Source organism: Amblyraja radiata, chromosome 5, assembly GCF_010909765.2.
Source record: "Amblyraja radiata isolate CabotCenter1 chromosome 5, sAmbRad1.1.pri, whole genome shotgun sequence".
In the NCBI taxonomy this organism is placed as follows: domain Eukaryota; kingdom Metazoa; phylum Chordata; class Chondrichthyes; order Rajiformes; family Rajidae; genus Amblyraja; species Amblyraja radiata.
In genome coordinates this window covers 1,628,975-1,653,586 of record NC_045960.1, presented here as the reverse complement: position 1 = coordinate 1,653,586, position 24,612 = coordinate 1,628,975, and the positions used below count along the sequence as shown (strand labels likewise).

Genomic DNA, 24,612 nt, shown 5'->3' with positions numbered 1-24,612 from the left:
GGCAGTGAAGAAAGCCTGCATGTTGGCCTTCATAATGAGAGGAGTTGAGGTTAGGAGAAAAGAGGTCTTTCTATAGTTGTACAGGGCCCTGGTGAGATCACACCTGGAGTATTGTGTGCAGTTTTGGTCTCCTAATTTGAGAAAGGACATTTTGCGGTGCAGCGTCTCTGGTCATCTGACTGTAGCGCCCCCTGGGGGCTGGAGGCCACTGTGCAGCGCCCCCCAGTCGGTTGAAGGGAGCAGTGCAGCGCTTATGGTCCTCCCTCGGATTCGCGGTGACGTCAGGGCGCCAATCATGGGGCGGACGACGATGGGCGGTTGATGTCACGACGGCGGGCTGACGTCAAGAAGCCGAGCGAGTGGACGTCACGACGCCGGGCAGACATGTGGGCGGCTTGCAAGATTCGTGGATACTCTGCGTCCCCGGGTTGGTGCGGTGCCCCCCCTCAACCTCTTCCTCACCCCACCCTCGCACCCCCCCCCCCCCACTCTCTCCTCCACGTCCCCATTCCCCCCCTTCAAGCACTAGTAATGTTCACACGTTAGTAATGTCCTGTTTGCCAGCTCTTGTTGACCCTCTGTGTTCCCCTCCTGCGGATTTTAGGAGCCGTAGCTGTGGACGGAGAGACGGGGACGTGAGCGACCTTTGAGGGCGACCAGGGTGACGGTGAGCCACCCCCCCCCCCCCCCCCCCCCCCCCCCCCGCCATCTGCTCGGTGTGCGGGCTGAGCTTCGAGGGGCTGAGTTTTGGTGGAGGACCACATGACGGAGCACAACAAGGAGAAATGTTATGAGTGCGATGTGTGTGGCAAGGCCTTGCAGCACCCGAGCCTGCTGGAGATCCACTGGCGGGTGCACACGGGAGAACGCCCCTTCGACTGCTCGGAGTGCGGCAAGAGCTTCACCCGCTATGACAGCCTTCTGCGGCACAACCGCGTGCATTCCAGCAAGAGGCCCTTCGGCTGCTCCGACTGCAGCAAGAGCTTCAAGACGACGAATGAACTGAAGGTCCACCGGCGAGTGCACACAGGCGAGGAGCCCTATGGCTGCTCCACCTGTGGCAAGAGCTTCAAGACGAAGAATGAGCTGAAAATCCACCGGCGGGTGCACACGGGCGAGAAGCCCTATGGCTGCTCCACCTGTGGCAAGAGCTTTGCGCGGTCGTCGGGGCTATGGCAGCATCGGCGGGTGCACAGCAGTGAGCGACCCTTCACCTGCTCCGACTGTGGCAAAGGCTTCAAGTCGTCCACGGACCTGAAGGTGCACAGGCGCCTGCACACCGGGGAGCGCCCCTACACCTGCAGCGACTGTGGCAAGGGCTTCACCTGCTCCAAAATGCTGCTGGAGCACCAATGCACGCACACCGGCGAGTGCCCCTTCACCTGCGGCCAGTGCGGCAAGGGCTTCATCTACTCCTCCAAGCTGTTGTACCACCAGCGGGTGCACTCCGGCAAGAGGCCCTTTGGCTGTTCTGACTGCGCCAAGGACTTTAAGACAGCGCAAGAGTTGAAGAACCATGGGCGGATGCATTCGGGCGAGAAGCCCTATGGCTGTTCCACCTGCGGCAAGAGCTTTGCCCGGTTGACAGGGCTACAACAGCACCGGCGGGTGCACAGCGGTGAGCGGCCCTTCACCTGCTCCGTCTGTGACAAATGCTTCTCCCGCTCCGACAGGCTGCTGGACCACCAGCGCACCCACACCGGCGAGCGCCCCTTCACCTGCGCCCAGTGCGGCAAGGGCTACACCTACTCCAGCAGCCTGCTGTCCCACCAGCGGGTACACGCCGGCGACCGTCCTTTCCCCAGCCCGGTGTGTGGAGAGCATGTGGCCATGGCCTCCCACGCCCTGTCTCACCAGCGCGTGCACACCAGTGGCCAGCCCTACGACTGCGTTGAGGCATTTGACAGGTCACGGGGGTCACGGGTGCACCGGCGGGCCTACCACGGCGAGAGGCTGTTCCCACTGCGGCAAGCGTTTCAAGAGCGCACGGGGGCTGTGGGAGCACCAGCGGATACACAAACCATGATGGAGAAGGTGAGGTCAGACTCTACGATGGCAGTATAAAACTGGACCATCATTACTTGTGGCAGATTGTGTTTTATCAGCTGTCGTAGGAAATACTTCCTCGGTTGGGACTTTTTGACTGTGAAGTCGATGATTGGATAAACAGGTCTGATTAGGAACAGTCAACATGGATTTGTGCCTGGAAGGTCATGTTTAACTAATCTTCTTGAATTTTTTGAAGATGTTACTCGGGAAATTGATGAGGGTAAAGCAGTGGATGTTGTGTATATGGACTTCAGTAAGGCCTTTGACAAGGTTCCTCATGGAAGGTTGGTTAAGAAGGTTCAATGGTTGGGTATTAATGGTGGAGTAGCAAGATGGATTCAACAGTGGCTGAATGGGAGATGCCAGAGAGTAATGGTGGATGGTTGTTTGTCAGGTTGGAGGCCAGTGACGAGTGGGGTGCCACAGGGATCTGTGTTGGGTCCACTGTTGTTTGTCATGTACATCAATGATCTGGACGATGGTGTGGTAAATTGGATTAGTAAGTATGCAGATGATACTAAGATAGGTGGGGTTGCGGGTAATGAAGTAGAGTTTCAAAGTCTACAGAGAGATTTATGCCAGTTGGAAGAGTGGGCTGAAAGATGGCAGATGGAGTTTAATGCTGATAAGTGTGAGGTGCTACATCTTGGCAGGACAAATCAAAATAGGACGTACATGGTAAATGGTAGGGAATTGAAGAATGTAGGTGAACAGAGGGATCTGGGAATAACTGTGCACAGTTCCATGAAAGTGGAATCTCATGTAGATAGGGTGGTAAAGAAAGCTTTTGGTGTGCTGGCCTTTATAAATCAGAGCATTGAGTATAGAAGTTGGGATGTAATGTTAAAATTGTACAAGGCATTGGTGAGGCCAATTCTGGAGTATGGTGTACAATTTTGGTCGCCTAATTATAGGAAGGATGTCAACAAAATAGAGAGAGTACAGAGGAGATTTACTAGAATGTTGCCTGGGTTTCAGCAACTAAGTTACAGAGAAAGGTTGAACAAGTTAGGGCTTTATTCTTTGGAGCGCAGAAGGTTAAGGGGGGACTTGATAGAGGTTTTTTAAAATGATGAGAGGGATAGACAGAGTTGACGTGGAAAAGCTTTTCCCACTGAGAGTAGGGAAGATTCAAACAAGGGGACATGACTTGAGAATTAAGGGACTGAAGTTTAGGGGTAACATGAGGGGGAACTTCTTTACTCAGAGAGTGGTAGCTGTGTGGAATGAGCTTCCAGTGAAGGTGGTGGAGGCAGGTTCGTTTTTATCATTTAAAAATAAATTGGATAGTTATATGGATGGGAAAGGAATGGAGGGTTATGGTCTGAGCGCAGGTATATGGGACTAGGGGAGATTATGTGTTCGGCACGGACTAGAGGGGTCGAGATGGCCTGTTTCCGTGCTGTAATTGTTATATGGTTATATGGTTCCCTCCCTTTGATCTATCCAACAATGATCTATTTAAAATGTCTACATTTTCCTTGAACTCCATTCCCTTTGACCTGTTTTCACTCCTTACACTTCCTCCCATCAGTCTGAAGAAGGGTGTCGACCCGAAACGTCACCTCAGAACTGCTGTAGATTTGGGAGCAACAACAGCAGCAGGATGTTAGCAAGAGATACGACTGATTGGCTCTAGCCCAAGTGGGAGGAGAGAAGTGAAAACAGTTAAAGTACAGGTCAAGGACAGGCAGACTTGACTCAGAACTGCTGTAGGTTTGGGAGCAACAACAGCAGCAGGAGTTTAGCAAGAGATACGACTGATTGGCTCTAGCCCAAGTGGGAGGAGAGAAGTGAGTCAGTGCTGGGAAAACAGTTGAAAACTGAGGAATTTGGTTTGTAAATTGGTAAATCAGGCAATTTATCAGTCAATTTAAGCAAGACTGCTCTTAGCGAGCGGCAGTGAGTGAAGTGCCCTGTGAGAAAAGTGTGAGTTTTTGGCGAGGAGGCGAACGAAGGAGATGTCAGGCAAGCTGATTCAGTGCGATGCTTGCAGTATGTGGGAGGTCAAGGACACCGCCGGTGCCTCTGGCTGCTACAAATGCGAGAGGTTTATCCAGGTAGAGCTCCTGAAGGGCCGTGTTGGGGAACTGGAGAAGCAAGTGGATGACCTCCGGTTCGTCCGAGAAACTGAGTCGTTCCTCGACAAGTCCTACAGTACGATTGTTACACCTAAGGTACTGGAAGAGAGAAGGTGGGAGACAGTGAGAACGGGAGGGAAGCATGGAATGCCAACGTCCCCGGGTGTTGTACCTCTTGTGAACAGGTTCACCCACTTAGAAGCTGTCGGGACAGAAGAGGTGTTTACACTGGGCGGCGGACTGGCTTGTGATGCGAATAGGGCTGTTGAGCCAAAACCAAAAAGGCCTAAGGCAGGCAACGCCATTGTAGTGGGAGACTCCATTGTGAGAGGTACGGACAGGGGTTTCTGCGGCAACAGACGGGATGCGAGGATGGTGTGCTGCCTTCCTGGTGCCAGGATCCAGGATGTCACGGACAGAGTGCAGAAAATCCTCAAGGGCGAAGGTGAACAGCCGGAAGTGGTAGTGCATGTCGGCACAAACGATGTCGGAAAGAAGGGGATGAATATTCTGCAGCGTGACTTTAGAGAGCTCGGAAAAATGCTGAAAAGCAGGACCTCCAGGGTTGTTATATCCGGTTTGCTTCCAGTTCCTCGTGCTGGCGAGAGCAGGAACAGGGAGATACGGGACCTGAACGTGTGGCTGAGGAACTGGTGCACGGGGCAGGGATTTAGATTCTTAGATCACTGGGATCTGTTTTGGGGTAAGGGGGAACTGTACAAAAGGGATGGATTGCATCTTAACAGGTGTGGGACCAGCATTCTGGCAGGCAGGTTTGCCACTGCTACACGGGTGGTTTTAAACTGAATAAGGGGGGTGGGGTGTCGAATGGGCTAGTGGAGGATGGAGTTAAAGCGAAAGGGTTTCTTAAATGTGTGAGCGTAGAGACAGAGGGGTGTAAAATGAGGGTAGAAGCAATAGGTAGCAAGGTGAAAAGTAAAAGTGGCAGGCCGGAAAATCCAGGGCAAAAATCAAAAAGGGCCACTTTTCAACAAAATTGTATAAGGGGTAAGAGTGTTGTAAAAACAAGCCTGAAGGCTTTGTGTCTCAATGCAAGGAGCATTCGTAATAAGGTGGATGAGTTGAATGTGCAGATAGCTATTAATGACTATGATACAGTTGGGATCACGGAGACATGGCTCCAGGGTGACCAAGGTTGGGAGCTGAACATCCAGGGATATTCAATATTCAGGAGGGATAGAGAGAAAGGAAAAGGAGGTGGGGTAGCGTTGCTGATTAGAGATGAGATTAACGCAATGGAAAGGAAGGACATTAGTTTGCAGGATGTGGAATCGGTATGGGTAGAGCTGCGAAACACTAAGGGGCAGAAAACGCTGGTGGGTGTTATGTACAGGCCACCTAACAGTAGTAGTGAAGTTGGAGATGGTATCAAACAGGAAATTAGAAATGCGTGCGACAAAGGCAAAACCGTTATAATGGGTGACTTCAATCTACATATAGATTGGGTGAATCAAATTGGCAGGGGTGCTGAGGAAGAGGATTTTTTGGAATATATGCGGGATTGTTATCTAAATCAACATGTAGAGGAACCAACGAGAGAGCAGGCTATTTTAGACTGGGTATTGAGTAATGAGGAAGGGTTAGTTAGCAGTCTTGTTGTACGTGCCCCCTTGGGCAAGAGTGACCATAATATGGTTGAGTTCTTCATTAGGATGGAGAGTGACATTGTTAATTCAGAAACAATGGTTCTGAACTTAAAGAAAGGTAACTTTGAGGGTATGAGACGTGAATTGGCCAAGATTGACTGGCAATTAATTCTAAAAGGGTTGACGGTGGATATGCAATGGAAGACATTTAAAGACTGCATGGATGAACTACAAAAATTGTTCATCCCAGTTTGGCAAAAGAATAAATCAGGGAAGGTAGTGCATCCGTGGATAACAAGGGAAATCAGGGATAGTATCAAAGCGAAGGATGATGCGTACAAATTAGCCAGAAAAAGCAGCATACCGGAGGACTGGGAGAAATTCAGAGACCAGCAGAGGAGGACAAAGGGCTTAATTAGGAAAGGAAAAATAGATTATGAAAGAAAACTGGCAGGGAACATACAAACTGACTGCAAAAGTTTTTATAGATATGTGAAAAGAAAGAGATTAGTTAAAACAAATGTAGGTCCCTTGCAGTCAGAAACAGGTGAGTTGATCATGGGGAACAAGGATATGGCGGACCAATTGAATAACTACTTTGGTTCCGTCTTCACTAAGGAAGACATAAATAATCTGCCGGAAATAGCAGGGGTTGGAGGAATTGAGTGAAATCCAGGTTAGCCGGGAAGTGGTGTTGGGTAAATTAAATGGATTAAAGGCCGATAAATCCCCAGGGCCAGATAGGCTGCATCCCAGAGTACTTAAGGAAGTAGCTCCAGAAATAGTGGATGCATTAGTAATAATCTTTCAAAACTCTTTAGATTCTGGAGTAGTTCCTGAGGATTGGCGGGTAGCAAACGTAACCCCACTTTTTAAGAAGGGAGGGAGAGAGAAAACGGGGAATTACAGACCAGTTAGTCTAACATCGGTAGTGGGGAAACTGCTAGAGTCAGTTATTAAAGATGGGATAGCAGCACATTTGGAAAGTGGTGAAATCATTGGACAAAGTCAGCATGGATTTACAAAAGGTAAATCATGTCTGACGAATCTTATAGAATTTTTCAAGGATGTAACTAGTAGCGTGGATAGGGGAGAACCAGTGGATGTGGTGTATCTGGACATCCAGAAGGCTTTCGACAAGGTCCCACATAAGAGATTAGTTTACAAACTTAAAGCATACGGCATTGGGGGTTCAGTATTGATGTGGATAGAGAACTGGCTGACAAACAGGAAGCAAAGAGTAGGAGTAAACGGGTCCTTTTCACAAAGGCAGGCAGTGACTAGTGGGGTACCGCAAGGCTCAGTGCTGGGACCCCAGCTATTTACAATATATATTAATGATCTGGATGAGGGAATTGAAGGCAATATCTCCAAGTTTGCGGATGACACTAAGCTGGGGGGCAGTGTTAGCTGTGAGGAGGATGCTAGGAGACTGCAAGGTGACTTGGATAGGCTGGGTGAGTGGGCAAATGTTTGGCAGATGCAGTATAATGTGGATAAATGTGAGGTTATCCATTTTGGTGGCAAAAACAGGAAAGCAGACTATTATCTAAATGGTGGCCGACTAGGAAAAGGGGAGATGCAGCGAGACCTGGGTGTCATGGTACACCAGTCATTGAAAGTGGGTATGCAGGTGCAGCAGGCAGTGAAGAAAGCGAATGGTATGTTAGCTTTCATAGCAAAAGGGTTTGAGTATAGGAGCAGGGAGGTTCTACTGCAGTTGTACAGGGTCTTGGTGAGACCACACCTGGAGTATTGCGTACAGTTTTGGTCTCCAAATCTGAGGAAGGACATTATTGCCATAGAGGGAGTACAGAGAAGGTTCACCAGACTGATTCCTGGGATGTCAGGACTTTCATATGAAGAAAGACTGGATAGACTCGGTTTGTACTCGCTAGAATTTAGAAGATTGAGGGGGGATCTTATAGAAACTTACAAAATTCTTAAGGGGTTGGACAGGCTAGATGCAGGAAGATTGTTCCCGATGTTGGGGAAGTCCAGAACAAGGGGTCACAGTTTAAGGATAAGGGGGAAATCTTTTAGGACCGAGATGAGGAAAACTTTTTTCACACAGATAGTGGTGAATCTATGGAATTCTCTCCCGCAGAAGGTAGTTGAGGCCAGTTCATTGGCTGTATTTAAGAGGGAGTTAGATGTGGCCCTTGTGGCTAAAGGGATCTGGGGGTATGGAGAGAAGGCAGGTACAGGATACTGAGTTGGATGATCAGCCATGATCATATTGAATGGCGGTGCAGGCTCGAAGGGCCGAATGGCCTACTCCTGCACCTATTTTCTATGTTTCTATGTCTATGTTTCTATGTCACGCATTCCTTCTCTCCACAGACGTTGCCCGACCCACTGAGTGACTCCAGCACTGTGTGACATAGAAACATAGAAAATAGAAACATAGAAAATAGGTGCAGGAGGAGGCCATTCGGCCCTTCGGGCCAGCACCGCCATTCATTGTGATCATGGCTGATCGTCCCCTATCAATAACCCGTGCCTGCCTTCTCCCCATATCCCTTGACTCCACTAGCCCCTAGAGCTCTATCTAACTCTCTCTTAAATCCATCCAGTGATTTCGTCTCCACTGCCCTCTGTGGCAGGGAATTCCATAAATTCACAACTCTCTGGGTGAAAAAGTTTTTTCTCACCTCAGTCTAAAATGACCTCCCCTTTATTCTAAGGCTGTGGCGCCTGGTTCTGGACTCGCCCAACATTGGGAACATTTTTCCTGCATCAAGCTTGTCCAGTCCTTTTATAATTTTATATGTTTCTATAAGATCCCGCTCAACTCCAGTGAATACAAGCCAAGTCTTTTCAATCTTTCCTCATATGACAGTCCCGCCATCCCAGGGATCCTCTCGTGAACCTACGCTGCACTGCCTCAATCACAAGGATGTCCTTCCTCAAATTAGGAGACCAAAACTGTACACAATGCTCCAGATGTGGTCTCACCAGAGCCCTATACAACTGCAGAAGAACCTCTTTACTCCTATACTGAAATCATCTTGTTATGGAGGCCAACATTCCATTAGCTTTCTTCACTGCCTGCTGTACCTGTAAGCCAACTTTCAGTGACCGGTGTACAAGGACCAGGTCTCGCTGCACATCCCCCTTACCTAACCTAACCTAACCTAACCTAACCTAACCCCATTGAGATAATAATCTGCCCCCTTGTTTTTCCCGCCAAAGTGGATAACCTCACATTTATCTATATTGTACTGCATCTGCCACGCATCTGTCCACTCACTCAACCTGTCCAGGTCACACTGCAACCTCCTAACATCCTCTTCACATTTCACACTGCCACCCAGCTTTGTGTCATCCGCAAACTTGCTAGTGTTGCTCCTAATTCCCTCTTCCAAATCATTAATATAGATGGTAAACAGTTGCGGCCCCAACACTGAGCCTTGCGGCACTCCACTCATCACTGCCTGCCATTCTGAAAAGGAACTGTTCACTCCTATGACCTTCTTCCCATGATGCATGCCCCGTGACTGCGCAATGGCAGGGGGCGGGGCCGGCATTCCCCCTCTGATTGGCGGTGACGTCAGGGCGACAGTCGTACACGCCGTCCGTGCGTGCGACTGACGTCACGGCGAATAGCGGGCGGCTCGACAAGGTTCCCGGTTTCTCGACACCCCCTCTCAACCCCTGCCCCACTTTCCCTCTCTCCCCATGACCGCCATCCCCAACTCCCTCATTACCCCCACCTCCCCCCGATCCCCACACCCTCTTCCCCCCTCCACCCCCCCCCCCCCTTCAAGCTCTAATAATGTTCATACGTTAGTAATATCCTCCAGTTTGTTGACCCTCTGTGATCCCCTCCTGCAGGGTTTAGGAGCCGCTGCTGTGGACGGAGAGACTGGGCCATGAGCGGCGAGGGTGCCGGTGAGCCTCCCCCCCATCTGTTTGATGCACGGACTGAGCTTCGATGGAGGACTGTTTGACGGGGCACAACTAGATAAAGCGTTATGAGTGCGATGTGTGCGGCAAGGCTTGGCATCAACTGAACCAGCTGGAGATCCACTGGCGGGTGCACACGGGAGAGAGGCCCCATGGCTGCTCCATCTGCAGCAAGAGTTTTGCCCTGTTGTGGGAGCTCCAGGTGTACCAGCGTGTGCACAGCAGTGAGCAGCCCTTCACCTGCTCCGACTGCGGCAAAGGCTTCAAGTCGTCCACGGACCTGTTGGTGCATGGGCGCCTGCACACCAGGGAGTTTGCCAGACGCTGGAATTTTCACCATATCACCAGCAGCCCTGAGTATCCAGTCTAACGGGCAGGCTGAACGGGCTGTCCGGAGTGCAAAACAACTCATGGAGCGCTCTCACAGAGCCAAATCTGACGTATTCCTGGATTTGCTCAACTTTTGCAACATTTCCCGTGACCCTGCCTTGGGTTCACGATTATTGTCAAGGCAGACCCGTACCCTATTGCAGAACAAATGTTAATCCCACTTGTCTTTCCTCCTGAAGAGATTCAATCCAGAATGCAACAGAAGCGTAACGCTCAAAAGAAGTGGTTCGACAAGACGAGCAGGCCTCTGCCGCCATTGACCAAAGGACAGGTGGTCCGCTTACAGACTGACAAAGGCCACGACCGTACTGGGGTGATTTCTAGTCCAGCTTCGGAGCCACGGTCGTACATTGTTAGAGCCGATGGCGGCACCTACCGACGAAACAGACATCTGCCTGTGAAGGAGCCAATCCCTCCTCCTTATTATCCGGATTGTACAAGTTCATTTCAATCTGCATCTAGTGACACTCACATGCTGTTGCCAGCACAACGATCCATGCCTGTGACAGTTCCTCTGTCTGTCCCATCTTCGCCTGCGCCAGTCTCCTGCTTTGACTCCAGAGGCGTTGGTCCACTCCCCCACGGCGGTGAAATCACCAGCTTTGTCCCCGGAGAAGATGGAGATGGCCTCTATCGTACACATGCTGTCGTGTTAGCAAGCCGGTCGTGAAGTATCCGGACTATGTTTGACTTTACACACGTCTTTCATCGTTTGTGATATTTGCTTTGCTTAGTTATTGGTATAGTGCTATTGATTCTTTAAGAGGGGGGATGTAGATTAGTGGCTCATGCTATGAGTCATGCATTTGTAGCTACGCCCACTAGCTTGTTGTCTACTGCACTCCATTAGCCTAAAAGTGAACTCTCAAGTGAGAACTTGTAGTTGCCTATTCCTAATAAACTGCGTATGGTGTAAGGTCATTATTATTACAAGGACTCTAAATCAACACCTAAGAATTAAATAAATGTCACACTGATTTTAAGGGGTTATCTTACCCACCCCCCCCCCCCCCGCCTCTCTCCCTCTCAACTTCCCGTCCCCCTCTCTGAATCTCTCCCCTCTCTGTCCCCCCTGTTTCTCCCCTCTCTGCCTCTCCCCTCTACCTCTCTCTCTCCCCTCCCTCTCCTCTCCCTCTCCTCTCTCTCCTTCTTTTTCTCTAAAACAATTATATTTCGCTGGTCACACAGAAGTTAGGATGGAGCGTCATTGAGGAAACTGGTTCATAGATGGGACATAGAAGGGAGACAAGTTCTCCAAGTTTCTAGACTCGCAAGTCTCTGAACATCCATCGTATCTCAAGGAAATCTAAGAAATCTACATCCTTCAAGAATCGAGAAGATTTAGGTCATAGCATCTTACAACGAAAACAGGCCCTTCAGCCCAACTTGCCCACACTGGCCAACATGCCCCATCTACATTAGTCACACCTGCCCGCGTTTGGCCCATATCCCTCCAAACCTGTCCTATCGAAGCGGAGCGGAGACGGCGTTCCGGCTTTCGGCGACGACGACATCACCACGGAGGTCCGCTGGACTGGAGGGCGGCATCTTCGGCCTGGATCGATCGCCTCAGCGCAGAGGGAGAACAAGGAGGGAAGAGACGGAGACTAAGACTGCCTCCATCACAGTGAGGATGTGCTTGGTGAACTCACTGTGGTGGATGTTTAATTTGTGTTTATTGTATGTTTTGTTATTATTGATTCTGTGTATGACTGCAGGCAACATAATTTCGTTCAGACAATAAAGGACCTATCTATCTATCTAGACAGAGAGAGATTCTTGTGAACAATTTTTTTGATAAAATAAAATGATAAATTTGTCTATTTTCGTTTTGTCTTTGATGTTATCTGGGGTTCAAGTTTATATGAATGGTGGCCGATTAAAAAAAGGGGAGATGCAACGAGACCTGGGTGTCATGGTACAGTGAAGAAAGCGAATGGTATGTTAGCATTCATAGCAAAAGGATTTGAGTATAGGAGCAGGGAGGTTCTACTGCAGTTGTACAGGGTCTTGGTGAGACCACACCTGGAGTATTGCGTACAGTTTTGGTCTCCTAACCTGAGGAAAGACATTCTTGCCATAGAGGGAGTACAGAGAAGGTTCACCAGACTGATTCCTGGGATGTCAGGACTTTCATATGGAGAAAGACTGGATAGACTCGGCTTTTACTCGCTAGAATTTAGATGATTGAGGGGGGATCTTACAGAAACGTACAAAATTCTTAAGGGGTTGGACAGGCTAGATGCAGGAAGATTGTTCCCGATGTTGGGGAAATCCAGAACAAGGGGTCACAGTTTAAGGATAAGGGGGAAGTCTTTTACGACCGAGATGAGAAAACCATTTTTCACACAGAGAGTGATGAATCTCTGGTAGTTGAGGCCAGTTCATTGGCTATATTTAAGAGGGAGTTAGATGTGGCCCATGTGGCTAAGGGAATCAGGGGGTATGGAGAGAAGGCAGGTACAGGATACTGAGTTGGATGATCAGCCATGATCATATTGAATGGCGGTGCAGGCTCGAAGGCCGAACGGCCTACTCCTGCACATATTTTCTATGTTTCTACATATTTATTGATATATATAAAAAGGGGTGAGAGAAAGAGGGAGGAGAGGAGAGATGAGGAGAGGGAAGGGGAGGAGAGGGGGACAAAAAGGGAGGAGGGGAGAGGACAGGAGGGGAGGAGAGGGGGATGAAAAGGGAGGAGGGGAGAGGACAGGTGAGGAGAGGGGGAGAACGGAGGGGACAGGAAGGGAGGAGAGGAGGGGGAGCGGGGAGGGGACGGGAGGAGAGTTTGCCGACCCGTGTTTCTCTGACAGCTCTTGATCACGTACAGATGATAATTCTGTATCTCCTGAGTCTGAATAATAAAATCCATTGTAAAGTCACGAAAATTGAGACTTTCAGCATCTTAATGTCATCGTGACAGTGACGTTCTTAAATGCACAATATAACATTAGTTAAAACCTTACAACTCTCCCCCTCTCTGTAACCCTCTCCCCTCCGGCTCCTTCACCCCCTCTCCCCGTCTCCTGCCTTCTCCCCATTTCCCTTGACTCCGCTATCTTTAAGAGCTCTATCTAAAGGGCCTGTCCCACAATGCGAGTTTACCCAAAGCTCTCCTGAGTTTAAAAAAAATCAAACTCGTGGTAATTACGTAGTGGGTACGTTAGAGCTCGTGGACATCTCATAGCGGCTCGTATCACTAATGGCAGGTACTTGAGAAAGGCGGTAAGCTCGTGAAACTCGTGAAGTTTTTTCAACCCTGAAAAATTTCCAAGAGTAAAAATATTCTCGTGATGAAGTACCACGAGTTTGATTTTTCTTTTTAACTCGGGAGAGCTCTTGGGTAAACTCGCATCATGGGACAGGCTAACTCTCTCTTGACAGAATCCAGAGAATTGGCCTCCACTGCCTTCTGAGGCAGAAAATTCCACAGGTTCACAACTCTAATTTGTAACGCCTACCCATTTTGCTTAAACTGTGGCCCCTGGGTCTCGATTCCCCCAATATGGGGAACATGTTTCCTGCCACTAGCGTGTCCAATCCCTTGATAATCTTATGTTTCAATAAGATCCCATCTCATCCATCTAAATTCCAGTGTATCCAAGTCCAGTCGCTCCATTCTTTCAGCATATGACAGTCCTGCCATCCCGGGAATTAACCTGGTGAAACTACGCTGCACTCCCTTATAGCAAGAATGTCCTTCCTCAAATTTGGAGACCAAAACTGCATGCAATACTCCAGGTGTGATGTCACCAGGGCCCTGTACAACTGCAGAAGGGCCTCTTTGCTCCTATACTCAACTCCTCTTGTTATGAAGACCAACATGCCATTAGCTTTCTTCACTGCCTGCTGTACCTGCAAGATGTAGACATTTTTAAATGGGGAGAGAATGGGGAGGTGCAAATTGACTTGGGAGAGTTGGTGCAGGATTCCCAAAAGGTCCATCTGCAACGCAAATTGGTAATCAAGAAAGCAAACTCAATGCGAGCGTTTATTCAAGCAGAGTGCAGGCTAACAATTTGTTTCAATTGAAGCACGGTGCAGGCTAACAATTGGTTCCTTTAAAGCTCAGTGCAGGCTAACAATTCATTTCATTTCAAGCATGGTGCAGGCTAACAATTTGTTTCAATTCAAGCACGGTGCAGGCTAACAATTAATTTCATTTCACGCACAGTGCAGGCTAACAATTCATTTCATTTCGAGCAGAGTGCAGGCTAACAATTCATTTCATTTCAAGCACAGTGCAGGCTAACAATTCGTTTCAAGCACATTGCAGACTCACAGTGCAGTTCACTCACGGCGTAGACACAGTTCTGGACTCAACTCTCACTCACGATCTTCCGGGGTGTCCAACGCGCTCCGGCCTCCGGGGCTTTATTCTCCTGGCCCACTGGAAGGGGCGTTACTTCATCGTGGTGACTGACAGGTGAGACCAATCTGCTGATCTCACGATTTTAAAAACATTCATAACTTTTTTATTATTTCACCGATCGAAAAAAACCTTGGGGGGGTTGGAGCGGAGGAGGACGGTAAGTAAGATGGCAAAAAATCATAGTGATATTGGGTAGCGTTTTATCTAAAATCTAATTACAGCATAGGAAGTGGTCAAGATGAGAGTTTTAGTAATAGTGTAGATAGAAGATATGACTAGATCAAGTGCAGACCCGTTGGATCTGCTCCCCCAACGCACCCATCCCCTACCCGTAGCCCCCACGGGAGGCGTGGTCCTCCAACTCAACCTGTTGCCAAAGGAAAGATTCGAGCACTCCTCAGCAAAGACCATAGCCCGTGAGCCTTCCCAGCACTGGAGTTGAAAAAATAATCCCAATTGCAACACCCCAATTGACCCTCCCCCTCCTGTCCAAAGATTATAGAGCAGAAAGAGAGAGAAGGGGAGAGGGAGAAGGGGAGAGGGAGAGTGGAACGATAGCACAGCCGTCCCATTCCGACCAAAGATTATAGAGCAGAGCTCCTCTAGTATCTTTGATTGCGACCGCCGCCGCCGAACCCCCCCGGCCCACCATTGCACCCAAAGATGATAGAGCAGGGTTCTATAATCTTTGATCGCACCCTACTTCACGGCGGGCTTGTGATCTTTGCTTGTGATGTCTCGACAATGTCTCGAATCTGAGCTCGAAAAATCTCGCGGGCCATATTTTGTTGACCCCTCCCTTACAAGAACAAAACCAAAAACGTACGGAAGTGTTAAAATTGTCTTTATTATTGTTGTAAGTAAAAATCTATTAAAAATAAGTCTAATAACTTTCTAATGTACCGACAAACCTAGTTTCCCAATGGCCGTTGATGGGAGAACAGAAAACATTTTCACGACAGAATATCAACAGAAAATAATAATAATATTTTCTCACCTTTCTTTTTTATTGGGGAACCTAAAGAATGACAGGTCGGGTCGTCTACATTTACGATTAGAACAATTGATAGCAGAGCAGTGAGATGAAGATTTAGATGAGGACGCCATGACAGCATGCGGGCAGCCCAATAAAATGCCCTATAAAATGGCGTCGACAATCACACACGTCATACTACGCTTTTTTCGAGGAGTGGTCTATCTTGCTCTGCTCTATAATCTTTGCTCCTGTCCTGCCAGGAGCTATGATGGCAACATTGTTGCAAATGTCGGGTGCACTTGCTGTGAGGTACCATTGAGCTGAAAAGTTCAGAGTTTCCTGCCAGTGTTCCCGTCTTGCAAATTTGTATCGAAGTGTGTTGGAAGCAGTGAGGAATGATTAAAACAGGAAAAACCATTTTAAATTTAGAGTATTTTTAAACATTTTCAGTAATGTCGAGAAATAAAGCATGACATTTTCAGATAAGTAGCTTTTAAACTCGACGGGAAAAATGTCTACCGGAATATGTAAATTTTTGATCATTATCGCGTAGATTTTTCGCAAACATGTGATTACACACAAACACAAATAAAAACACATACAAGATCAGAATTTTAATTGTTACTAGACCAAGTGGGACCTGCTGCGTCACACACTAACCACCCCACCCCTACTAACCACCCCCACTAACCACCCTCCTTGATATTATATTAATATTATTCATTCGCTCCTTTTACGCCATCCCCCGCCCTATCCACTCATGCATAGCTCCCAACTCGCAGGCGCGTCTAGAGGGTGAGGGATGGGGGTAGAGAGAGGGGACTGAGACAGAGAGGGGCAGAGAGAGAGAGGGGTGGGAGAGGAGGAGGGGGAAGAGGAGGGGGGGGAGAAGAGGATGGGGGGAGAAGAGGTGGGGGGGAGAGGAGGTGGGGGGGAGAGGAGAGGAGGAGGGGGGGAGAGGAGGGGGAGAGGAGAGGAGGAGGGGGACAGAGGAGTGGGGAGAGGGGGGGAGTGGAGGAGGGGGGAGAGGAGCGAGGCGGGGAGAGGGACAGGCATAAAACAAAGGACTGGGAGTTTGGCGGCTTTTATCATGTTCAAGTTCAAATATATAGTCACATTAATATTGTCACAGCAATTAAGGTACAGTGATATTTCAGTTACCATACAGCCATACTAAGTAACCAAAACGAACAAGACACAGCCACATATAATTTCCGAAGTCCTTGTGTCGGGATGACCGAAACTCCAGCATTGGGACAGATTGGAACACAGTCGCAGCATGGAGCTCTCGAGTCGGCATCTTCTTACCAGAGACTGCGGGCTTCACGGTATTAACGTCCACAGGCCCTGAGGTTGGAGCTCATCACGGACGAGCCTCGGCAAAGGTGAAAAATCGCATCTCCGCTGAGGTAAGTGACTGAAAAAAAGTTTCCCCCAATTTCGCCCCCATCTCTCATTTAAATCAAACCTAAAAACTCTTAAACATACTTTTACAAAATGCTTAAAATTAATAAACAGTAGAAGGAACAGACAGACTGTTGGCGAGGCAGCCAGTGCTGGTGCCGCCACCCAGTTGACACTGTGGGCCTGTTATTTGAGGGCCTATCTACATTTTTTTTTGCTTAAACAACATTTATTTCATTGGAATACAACTTGGCTCCAGTGGGTAAACGAGCAAAAGTCCTTGTTTACCGCAGTCGGAGACTTGCGGATGTCCAAGGGCGGAGAGCGAGATCCCACCGTTCAGAGCTGAGGGGGAACGGCCGGAGGACAGGAAGCGGTGACTCCGGATTAATCCTGATGCCTTTCGCCAGCGAGAAGACAGAGGAATGACGAAGAGATGGCGGGGTGTTCCTTTAATTTGGAGAATTCAATGTTCATGTCATTGGGCTGTAAACTATGAGGTACTGTTCCTCCAGTTTGCGTGTCACCTCACTCTGGCAACGGAGGAGGCCCAGGACAGAAAGACCAGTGTGGCAGTAGGGAGGGGAGATAAAATGGTTTGCAACCTGGACATTCAGCAGGCCTTGGCAGACCGAGCGCAAGTATAGGGTGAAATACACACCTAGTGTAGATACAAGGAACAGCAGATGCTGGTTTACAAAAAGAGACAACATCTCCTGGAGTAATTCGCACCTCTGGAGAGCATGGACAGGCAATATTCTAGGTCAGGACCCTTCTTCAGACTGCTTAGTGTGGGGGGGTGGAGAAAATTGGAAAGGAGAGGCGGGAGTGGTCGCCTTAGACTCCTTTCCCTCTACAGATACGGCCTGACCCACTGAGTTCCTCCACCGCTCTAGAGGGAATGGGCAGACGACGATTTGAGTCTGGACTCTCTTTAGACTGATTGGAGAGGGTGATGGGAGGAAGCTGGAAAAGAGAGATGGTGGTTGGACAAAGTCTGGCATGTGTTGGTGGACACAAAATGCTGGAGTAAATCAGCGGGGCAAGCAGCATCTCTGGAGAGAAGGAATGGGTGAGGTTTCTGGTTGAGACCCTTCTTCAGGTGGATATAGGTGAGGGAGACACAAGGAACTGCAGATGCTGGAATCTTGCATAGAACACAATTTAGTTAGATGCACAGAATCTCTTGCCCAGAGTGGGGGAAGGGGAAAAATAAAGGGGAAAAGATTTAAGGGCCTGTCAAACTTGGCCGTCATTTGCTTGTCACGCAGATGGCGTGCGAAGATTTTGTACATCACAAAATCCTGCGCCGCTGCGCGTCACTGCCTATGTCATCACGCACCATACGAGCATCACGCGCGTGTCACAACGCACGCATTGTGCGTCGTGACGCCTAAATTATTTTGCATCAATTACGCGCAAATGACAGCCAAGTGGGACAGGCCCTTTAATAGGAATCTGAGGGGTAACTTTCCAATAGTGGGTGGTTAGTGAATGTAACAAGCTGCCAGAGGAGGTAGTTGAGGCTGGGACTATCCCAACATTTAAGAAACAGTAACAGCCAAGTACATGGATAAGACAAGTTTGGAGGGATGTGGAGCAAATGCAGGCAGGTGGGACTAGTGTAGCCGGGACATGTTGATCGGTGTGGGCCAGTTGGGCCAAAGATCCTGTTTCCACACTGTATCACTCTATGAGTCTAACACAAAGTGCTGCAGTAACTCAGCGGGTCAGGCAGCATCTGTGGAGAACATGGACAGGTGACAGTTCAGGTCGGGACCCTTCTTCAGACTGACATGATGTTAACAGATGAGAGGTTGATGGGCAGATGAGTGGAGTAAGTGACAGGCGAGGGAAAATAAAGAGATAAAAGGGTGTGGGATAAGGTGAGAGGAATGTATATGTGCAGCTTTAAGGGATATTGGTCAGGTAGCATTTGGAGTATTACATATACTCCAAATGCTATTACTCCATTACAGGGCTGACATGGAGGCTTTGGGGAAGGTGCAGCGATGGTTAACCAGAATGGTTTAAAAACAAGGAACTGTAGGTTACAAAAGAGGACACAAAATGATGGGAGTACTCAGCAGGACAGGCAGCATCTGTGGAGAGAAGGAATGGGTGACGCTCCAGCAGGTAGTTAAGATGGGTGAAGCCCTTACCACAGACTGATTCCTGGGATGACAGGACTTTCATATGAAGAAAGACTGGATAGACTCGGCGTGTACTCGCTAGAATTTAGAAGATTGAGGAGGGATCTTTTAGAAACCTACAAAATTCTTAAGGGGTTGGGCAGGCTAGATGCAGGAAGATTATATTGATGTTGGGGAAGTCCAGAACAAGGGGTCACAGTATAAGGTTAAGAGGGAAGTCTTTTAGGACCAAGATGAGAAAATCATTTTTACACAGAGTGGTGAATCTATGGAATTCTCTGCCACTGAAGGTAGTTGAGACCAGTTCATTGACTATATTTAAGAGGGAGTTAGATGTGGCCCTTGTGGCTAAAGGGATCAGGGGGTATGGAGAGAAGGCAGGTACGGGATACTGAGTTGGATGATCAGCCATGATCATATTGAATGGCGGTGCCGGCTCGAAGGGCCGAATGGCCTACTCCTGCACCTATTTTTCTATGTTTCTAAGACGGGCAGGGTAAGGAACGCTCACCGCTGTGGGTACGCCGTTGCTGCCGCAGGCTGGACATGCAGACATCATGTCCCCGTCTCTCCGTCCACAGCAACGGCTCCAAAACCCTGCAGGAGGGGAACACAGGTCAACACGCTGGCAAACAGGACATTATTAACACGTGAACATTAGTAGTGCTTGAAGGGGGGGGGGAAGGGAATGGGGGGGTCAGCAGGGGGGGGAAGAGGAGGGGGTGAGGGAGTGGGAAGGGAGGGGCGGAGGGAGTCAGGGGGTGAGGGGGGAAGTGAGGCAGGGGGTAAGGGGGGGGGAGGCGCTGAGCATCCGGGAACTGTTGCAAGCCACCTGCCCGCACATCCACCCGCCCTGTGTCATGACGTCAGCTGCACGCACCGACTGTGCATACGACCTGCGCCCTGATGTCACCGCCAATCTGAGGGGGACTGCCGGACCCGCCCCCTGCCATTGCGCAGTCACATGGGGGGAGCGCCATGCATCATGGGAAGAAGGTCGCACAGTGCTGGGGCCACTCAGCAAGTCGGGCAGCGTCTGTGGAGAGAAGGAATGCATGACGTTTCAGGTCGAGACACTTCTTCAGTCTGATGGGAGGTACTGAGATAAGGAAGTGTAAGGAGTGAAAACAGGACCCAGGGAATGGAGATCAATGTAAATGTAGAATAGATCATCGTTGGATAGATCAATGGGAGGCCGCCATCGACTCCACAGTCAAAAAGGCCCAACAGAGGATGTACTTCCTGCGGCAGCTGTGAAAACACAATCTGCCACAGGCAATGTTGGTCCAGTTTTACACTGCCATCGGAGAGTCTGTCCTCACCTTCTCCATCATGGTCTGTGTATCCGCTGGTGCTCCCGCAGCCCCCGTTTTCCGCTGTGGGAGCAGCTGCTCGCCGGCGTGGGCCCGCTGGTGCTGTCGCAAACTCCGCGAGCTGTCAAAATCCTCACCGCAGTACGGGCAGTCGTAGGGCTGGCCACCACTGGGCACCTGCTGATGAGACAGGGCGTGGGAGGCCATGGCAAAGCGCTCTCCACACACCGGGCTGGGGAAGGGACGGTCGCCGGCATGCACCCGCTGGTGGGACAGCAGCCTGGAGGAGCAGGTGAAGCCCTTGCCGCCCTGGGCGCAGGTGTAGGGGTGCTCGCTGATGTGGATGCGCTGGTGCACCAGCAGGTTGCTGGACTGGGCGAAGCCCTTGCCACAGTCGCTGCAGGTGTAGGGCCGCTCCCCGGTATGCACGTGACTGTGCTCCTTCAAGGCCTTGGATGAGTTGAAGCCTTTGCCGCAGTCAGAGCAGCTGAAGGGCCACTCTCCGCTGTGCACCCGCCGGTGCTTCTTCAGCTCTTGCACACACTTAAAGTCCTTGCCACAGTCGGAGCAGCCAAAGGGCCTCTTGCTGGAGTGCACTAGCTGGTGGGACAGCAGGTTGTTGGAGCGGGTGAAGCCCTTGCCGCACTGGGCACAGGTGAAGGGGCGCTCGCTGGTGTGGGTGCGCTGGTGATCCAGCAGCTTGCTGGAGAGGGTGAATCCCCTCCCGCAGGTGGAGCAGGTGTAGGGCCGCTCGTCGGTGTGCAGGCGACTGTGCATCTTCAGGTTCTTGGATGACTTGAAGCCTTTGCCGCAGTCAGAGCAGGTGAAGGGCCGCTCACTGCTGTGCACCCACCGGTGCTCCCGCAGCCCACTCAACCGGGCAAAGTTCTTGCCGCAGGTGGAGCAGGTGTGGGGCCATTCCCCGGTGTGCACGGGCCTGTGCTCCTTCAGGTCCCTGGATGACTTAAAGTCTTTGCCGCAGTCAGAGCAGGTGAAGGGCCGCTCATTACTGTGCACCTGCTGGTGCTCCTGCAGCCCCGACAACCGGACAAATCTCTTGCTGCATGTGGAGCAGCCATAGGGCTTCTCGCCCGTGTGCAGCCGCCGGTGGGTCGTTAGGTTCTCCTCCCTCTTAAAGTCCTTGCCGCAGTCGCTGCATGTGTATGGCCGCGCCTCGGTGTGCAGGAGACCATGCATCTTCAGTTCCGGCGACGACTTGAAGCCTTTGCCGCAGTGGGAGCAGGTGAAGGGCCGCTCACTGCTGTGCACCCGCCAGTGCGCCCGCAGCCCCGGCAACATGGCAAAGCTCTTGCCACAGGTGGAGCAGCCATAGCGCTTCTCGCCCGTGTGCACCCGCCGGTGGATCTTCAGGGCCAACGCTGTCTTGAAGCTCTTGCCGCACTCCGAGCAGTCGAAGGGGCGTTCTCCCGTGTGCACCCGCCGGTGGGTCTCCAGCTGGTTCGGGTACTGCCAGGTCTTGCCACACACATCGCACTCATAACGCTTCTCCTTATTGTGTCCCGTCATGTGGTCCTTCATCGAAGCTCAGCCCACACACCAAGCAGATGGGGGGAGGGGGCGGTTCAACGGCACCCTGGCCACCCTCAATGACCGCTCACGCCCATTCTCTCCGGCCACACCAATGGCTCCTAAACCCTGCAGGAGGGGAGCACAGAGGGTCACCAAGCTAGCAAACAGGACATTACTAACGCGTGAACATTACTAGTGCTTGAAGGGGGTGGGGGGGTAATGGGCAGGAGGGTGAGAGGGGAACGGGGGGCGATGAAGGTATGAGGGTGAGGGGGAAAAGGGAGGCGGGAAGGAGTGGAGAGATTGTGAGGAAGCAAGTGGGGAAGGGGGATGAGGATGGTGGAAGTGAGGGGAGGGGGTGAGGGGGGGAAGGAGGGCAGGGGAGGAGTGGGGGGAAGCAAGTGTAAGAAGGGGGGGTCCGCACCGCCCTGGGGGTGCCGAGCATCCGGGCACCGCGTCGAGCCGCCCGACCACACGTCCGCCAGTCAGCATGACCGGCGCCCTGACGCCATCCCCAATCTGAGGGGAACTGCCGTTGATTGTCACAGGCTGTCACAGAGTGCTGCAGTAACTCAGCGGGTCAGGCAGTGTCTGGAGGCAACATGGTTAGGTGCGCAGTGGCCTCCCACCGACAGGGGGTGCTGCAGTCGGAGGACCAGAGGCACTGCACCGCAGTCACCCGCCGTCAGGAGCAAAGATCTTATAGCAGAGCAAGATGGCCTACTCCTACGCAAAACACGTAGTATGGTCATGGGCAGATTCATGGGTGATTATAGGACCCATTTTAGCAATCAGCCTCCGCCATCTTGCTTCCGGCCAAAGATCGGATCTTTGCTTCCGGCTCCGCTCTCGTATCTTCGCTTTGGTCTTTGACATGGGCGGGGAGAGGGGGTGCGCGGCCCGGGGCAGCGGGGAGGCCTGGGGCCTAGGCGGGGAGAGGGGGTGCGCGGCCCGGGGCAGCGGGGATGCGCGGCCCGGGGCAGCCTGGGGCCTAGGCGTGAAGAGGAGGTGCTCGGCCCGGGGCAGCCTGGGGCCTAGGCGGGGAGAGGGGGTGCGCGGCGCGGGGCAGTGGGGAGAGAGGAGGGGAATAGTGCAAGTGGGGTAGTGGTGGCGCAGGAGGGTTGGGTAGAGCCGGGGGAGGGAGCGAGCAAAGATCTTTTAGCGGAGTTCCGTTATAAGATCTTTGGGAGAGAGAGGTGGGGTAGGGACCGGGGTGCAGAGAGCATGGGGAGATATGTGGGGTTGGGGGCTGGTGGGTTAAAGGACTACAGCATAGGAGGGGGGGAGACATTGTAGTGTGGGGGGAGGCGATGGAGTGCCGGGGGGGGGGGGGAGTTGAGGGGTGGGATAGGGCCTAGTGTGTGTGAAGTTGCGGGGAGGTTTACAATGTTTATTATTTAATGTCCCTTGTCTAGTCCGAAATAAAGTTCATCATTGGATATAAAAATCAGAAGAAATATAATTGTGTGTGTTATATGATCATATACATTTATATCACATTCATGTATGTGTGTTTATAAAGTTTTATTCTTTAACAAGAATTAACAGAAGTATGAACTAACAGAATTATGAATCTAAACCTATATCACACACAAAAACGGTTCCCCCGCAATGTTGATTACCCTGGGAGTCAGGTCGAGTCGAGTCGGGTAGGTTCTGGTTACTACAAAATCAACTCAAACACAGCTTATGAGCCATTTAAAAAGAAATGATTTAAAAAAACATTAAAAAAGACGATTACCAGAGTCAAATTGTATTCTTGACAAGAATTAACAGAAGTATGAACTGACAGAATCACACACACAAACTGTTCCCCCGCAACGTTACACTGCGAGTCGGGTCGGGTAGGTTCCGGTTACTAAAATGGGCGGGAAAATGCCCAGGATCCCCTCCGTAGCTACTACACGTCATATCTTGCTCCTCGGTACACAAAAATGCTGGAGAAACTCAGCGGGTGCAGCAGCATCTATGGAGCGAAGGAAATAGGCGACGTTTCGGGCCGAAACCCTTCTTCAGACTGATCATATCTTGCTCCTCTTTCGGATCTTTGGTCAGGAGGGCGCTGCACCGAGCCCTTCAAAAGACAGGGGTCGCTGCAGTCAGATGACCAGAGACGCTGCACCGCGGCCTCCCGGCGCCAGGTAGGCGCTATAACCGGAGGTCAGAGTGCGCCCAGACCTGACATTCCCTCCCCTACCCGCACGCCTCGGGTCGCCGGCTGCAGGATCGCCCTCGGGAAGAGAGGAGGGGCTGGGGCAGGGACGAGGGACCGAGCCGTGGCGGCTGTACCCACCTGAGCTGCCGGCGCTGAGAGGAGGCCTCGGCCTGTTGACCCGCGTCGGCCCGCCTCACGTGACCGGCGGCTGGGTCCCGCCCCCTCCGTCCCACACTGACGGACAGCGCCAGCCACCAATGGGAGGGAGAGACCCACTTCATCGACGTCACGAAGGACCAGGTACCGCCCCCTCCGTCCCACACTGACGGACAGCGCCAGCCACCAATGGGAGGGAGAGACCCACTTCACCGACGTCACGAAGGACCAGGTACCGCCCCCTCCATCCCCCACTGACGGACAGCGCCAGCCAAAGATCCTATAGCGGAGCAAGATAGGCTATCCTGCGAAATGCAATGGACTGACGTGTAGTACGCTATGGAGGGGATCATGGGCATTTTTCCACGCCCATTTTAGTAACCTGAGCCTACCTGACCCGACCCGACTCGCAGTGTAATCAATGTTGTGGGGCAACAGTTTGTGTGGGTTAGATTCATAAATCTGTCAGTTCATACTTCTTGTCAAGAATAAAATTTGATTCTGGTAATTGTCT

General features: G+C 50.9%; 1 protein-coding gene across 1 annotated transcript in view; it reads left to right on the top strand.

Annotated features, from left to right (window-relative positions):
- The window catches only part of LOC116972886 (oocyte zinc finger protein XlCOF6-like), a 411,853-nt gene extending 400,840 nt beyond the window's left edge, over window positions 1-11,013 (top strand). Inside the window, exons 2-3 of the mRNA XM_033020472.1 lie at window positions 954-2,034; window positions 9,575-11,013. Of these exons, the coding sequence (XP_032876363.1) occupies window positions 954-2,034; window positions 9,575-9,616 (1,123 nt within the window). The 3' untranslated portion in view covers window positions 9,617-11,013. The remainder of the gene's footprint in view (window positions 1-953; window positions 2,035-9,574) is intronic.
- The last annotated feature ends 13,599 nt before the right edge of the window (window positions 11,014-24,612 follow it).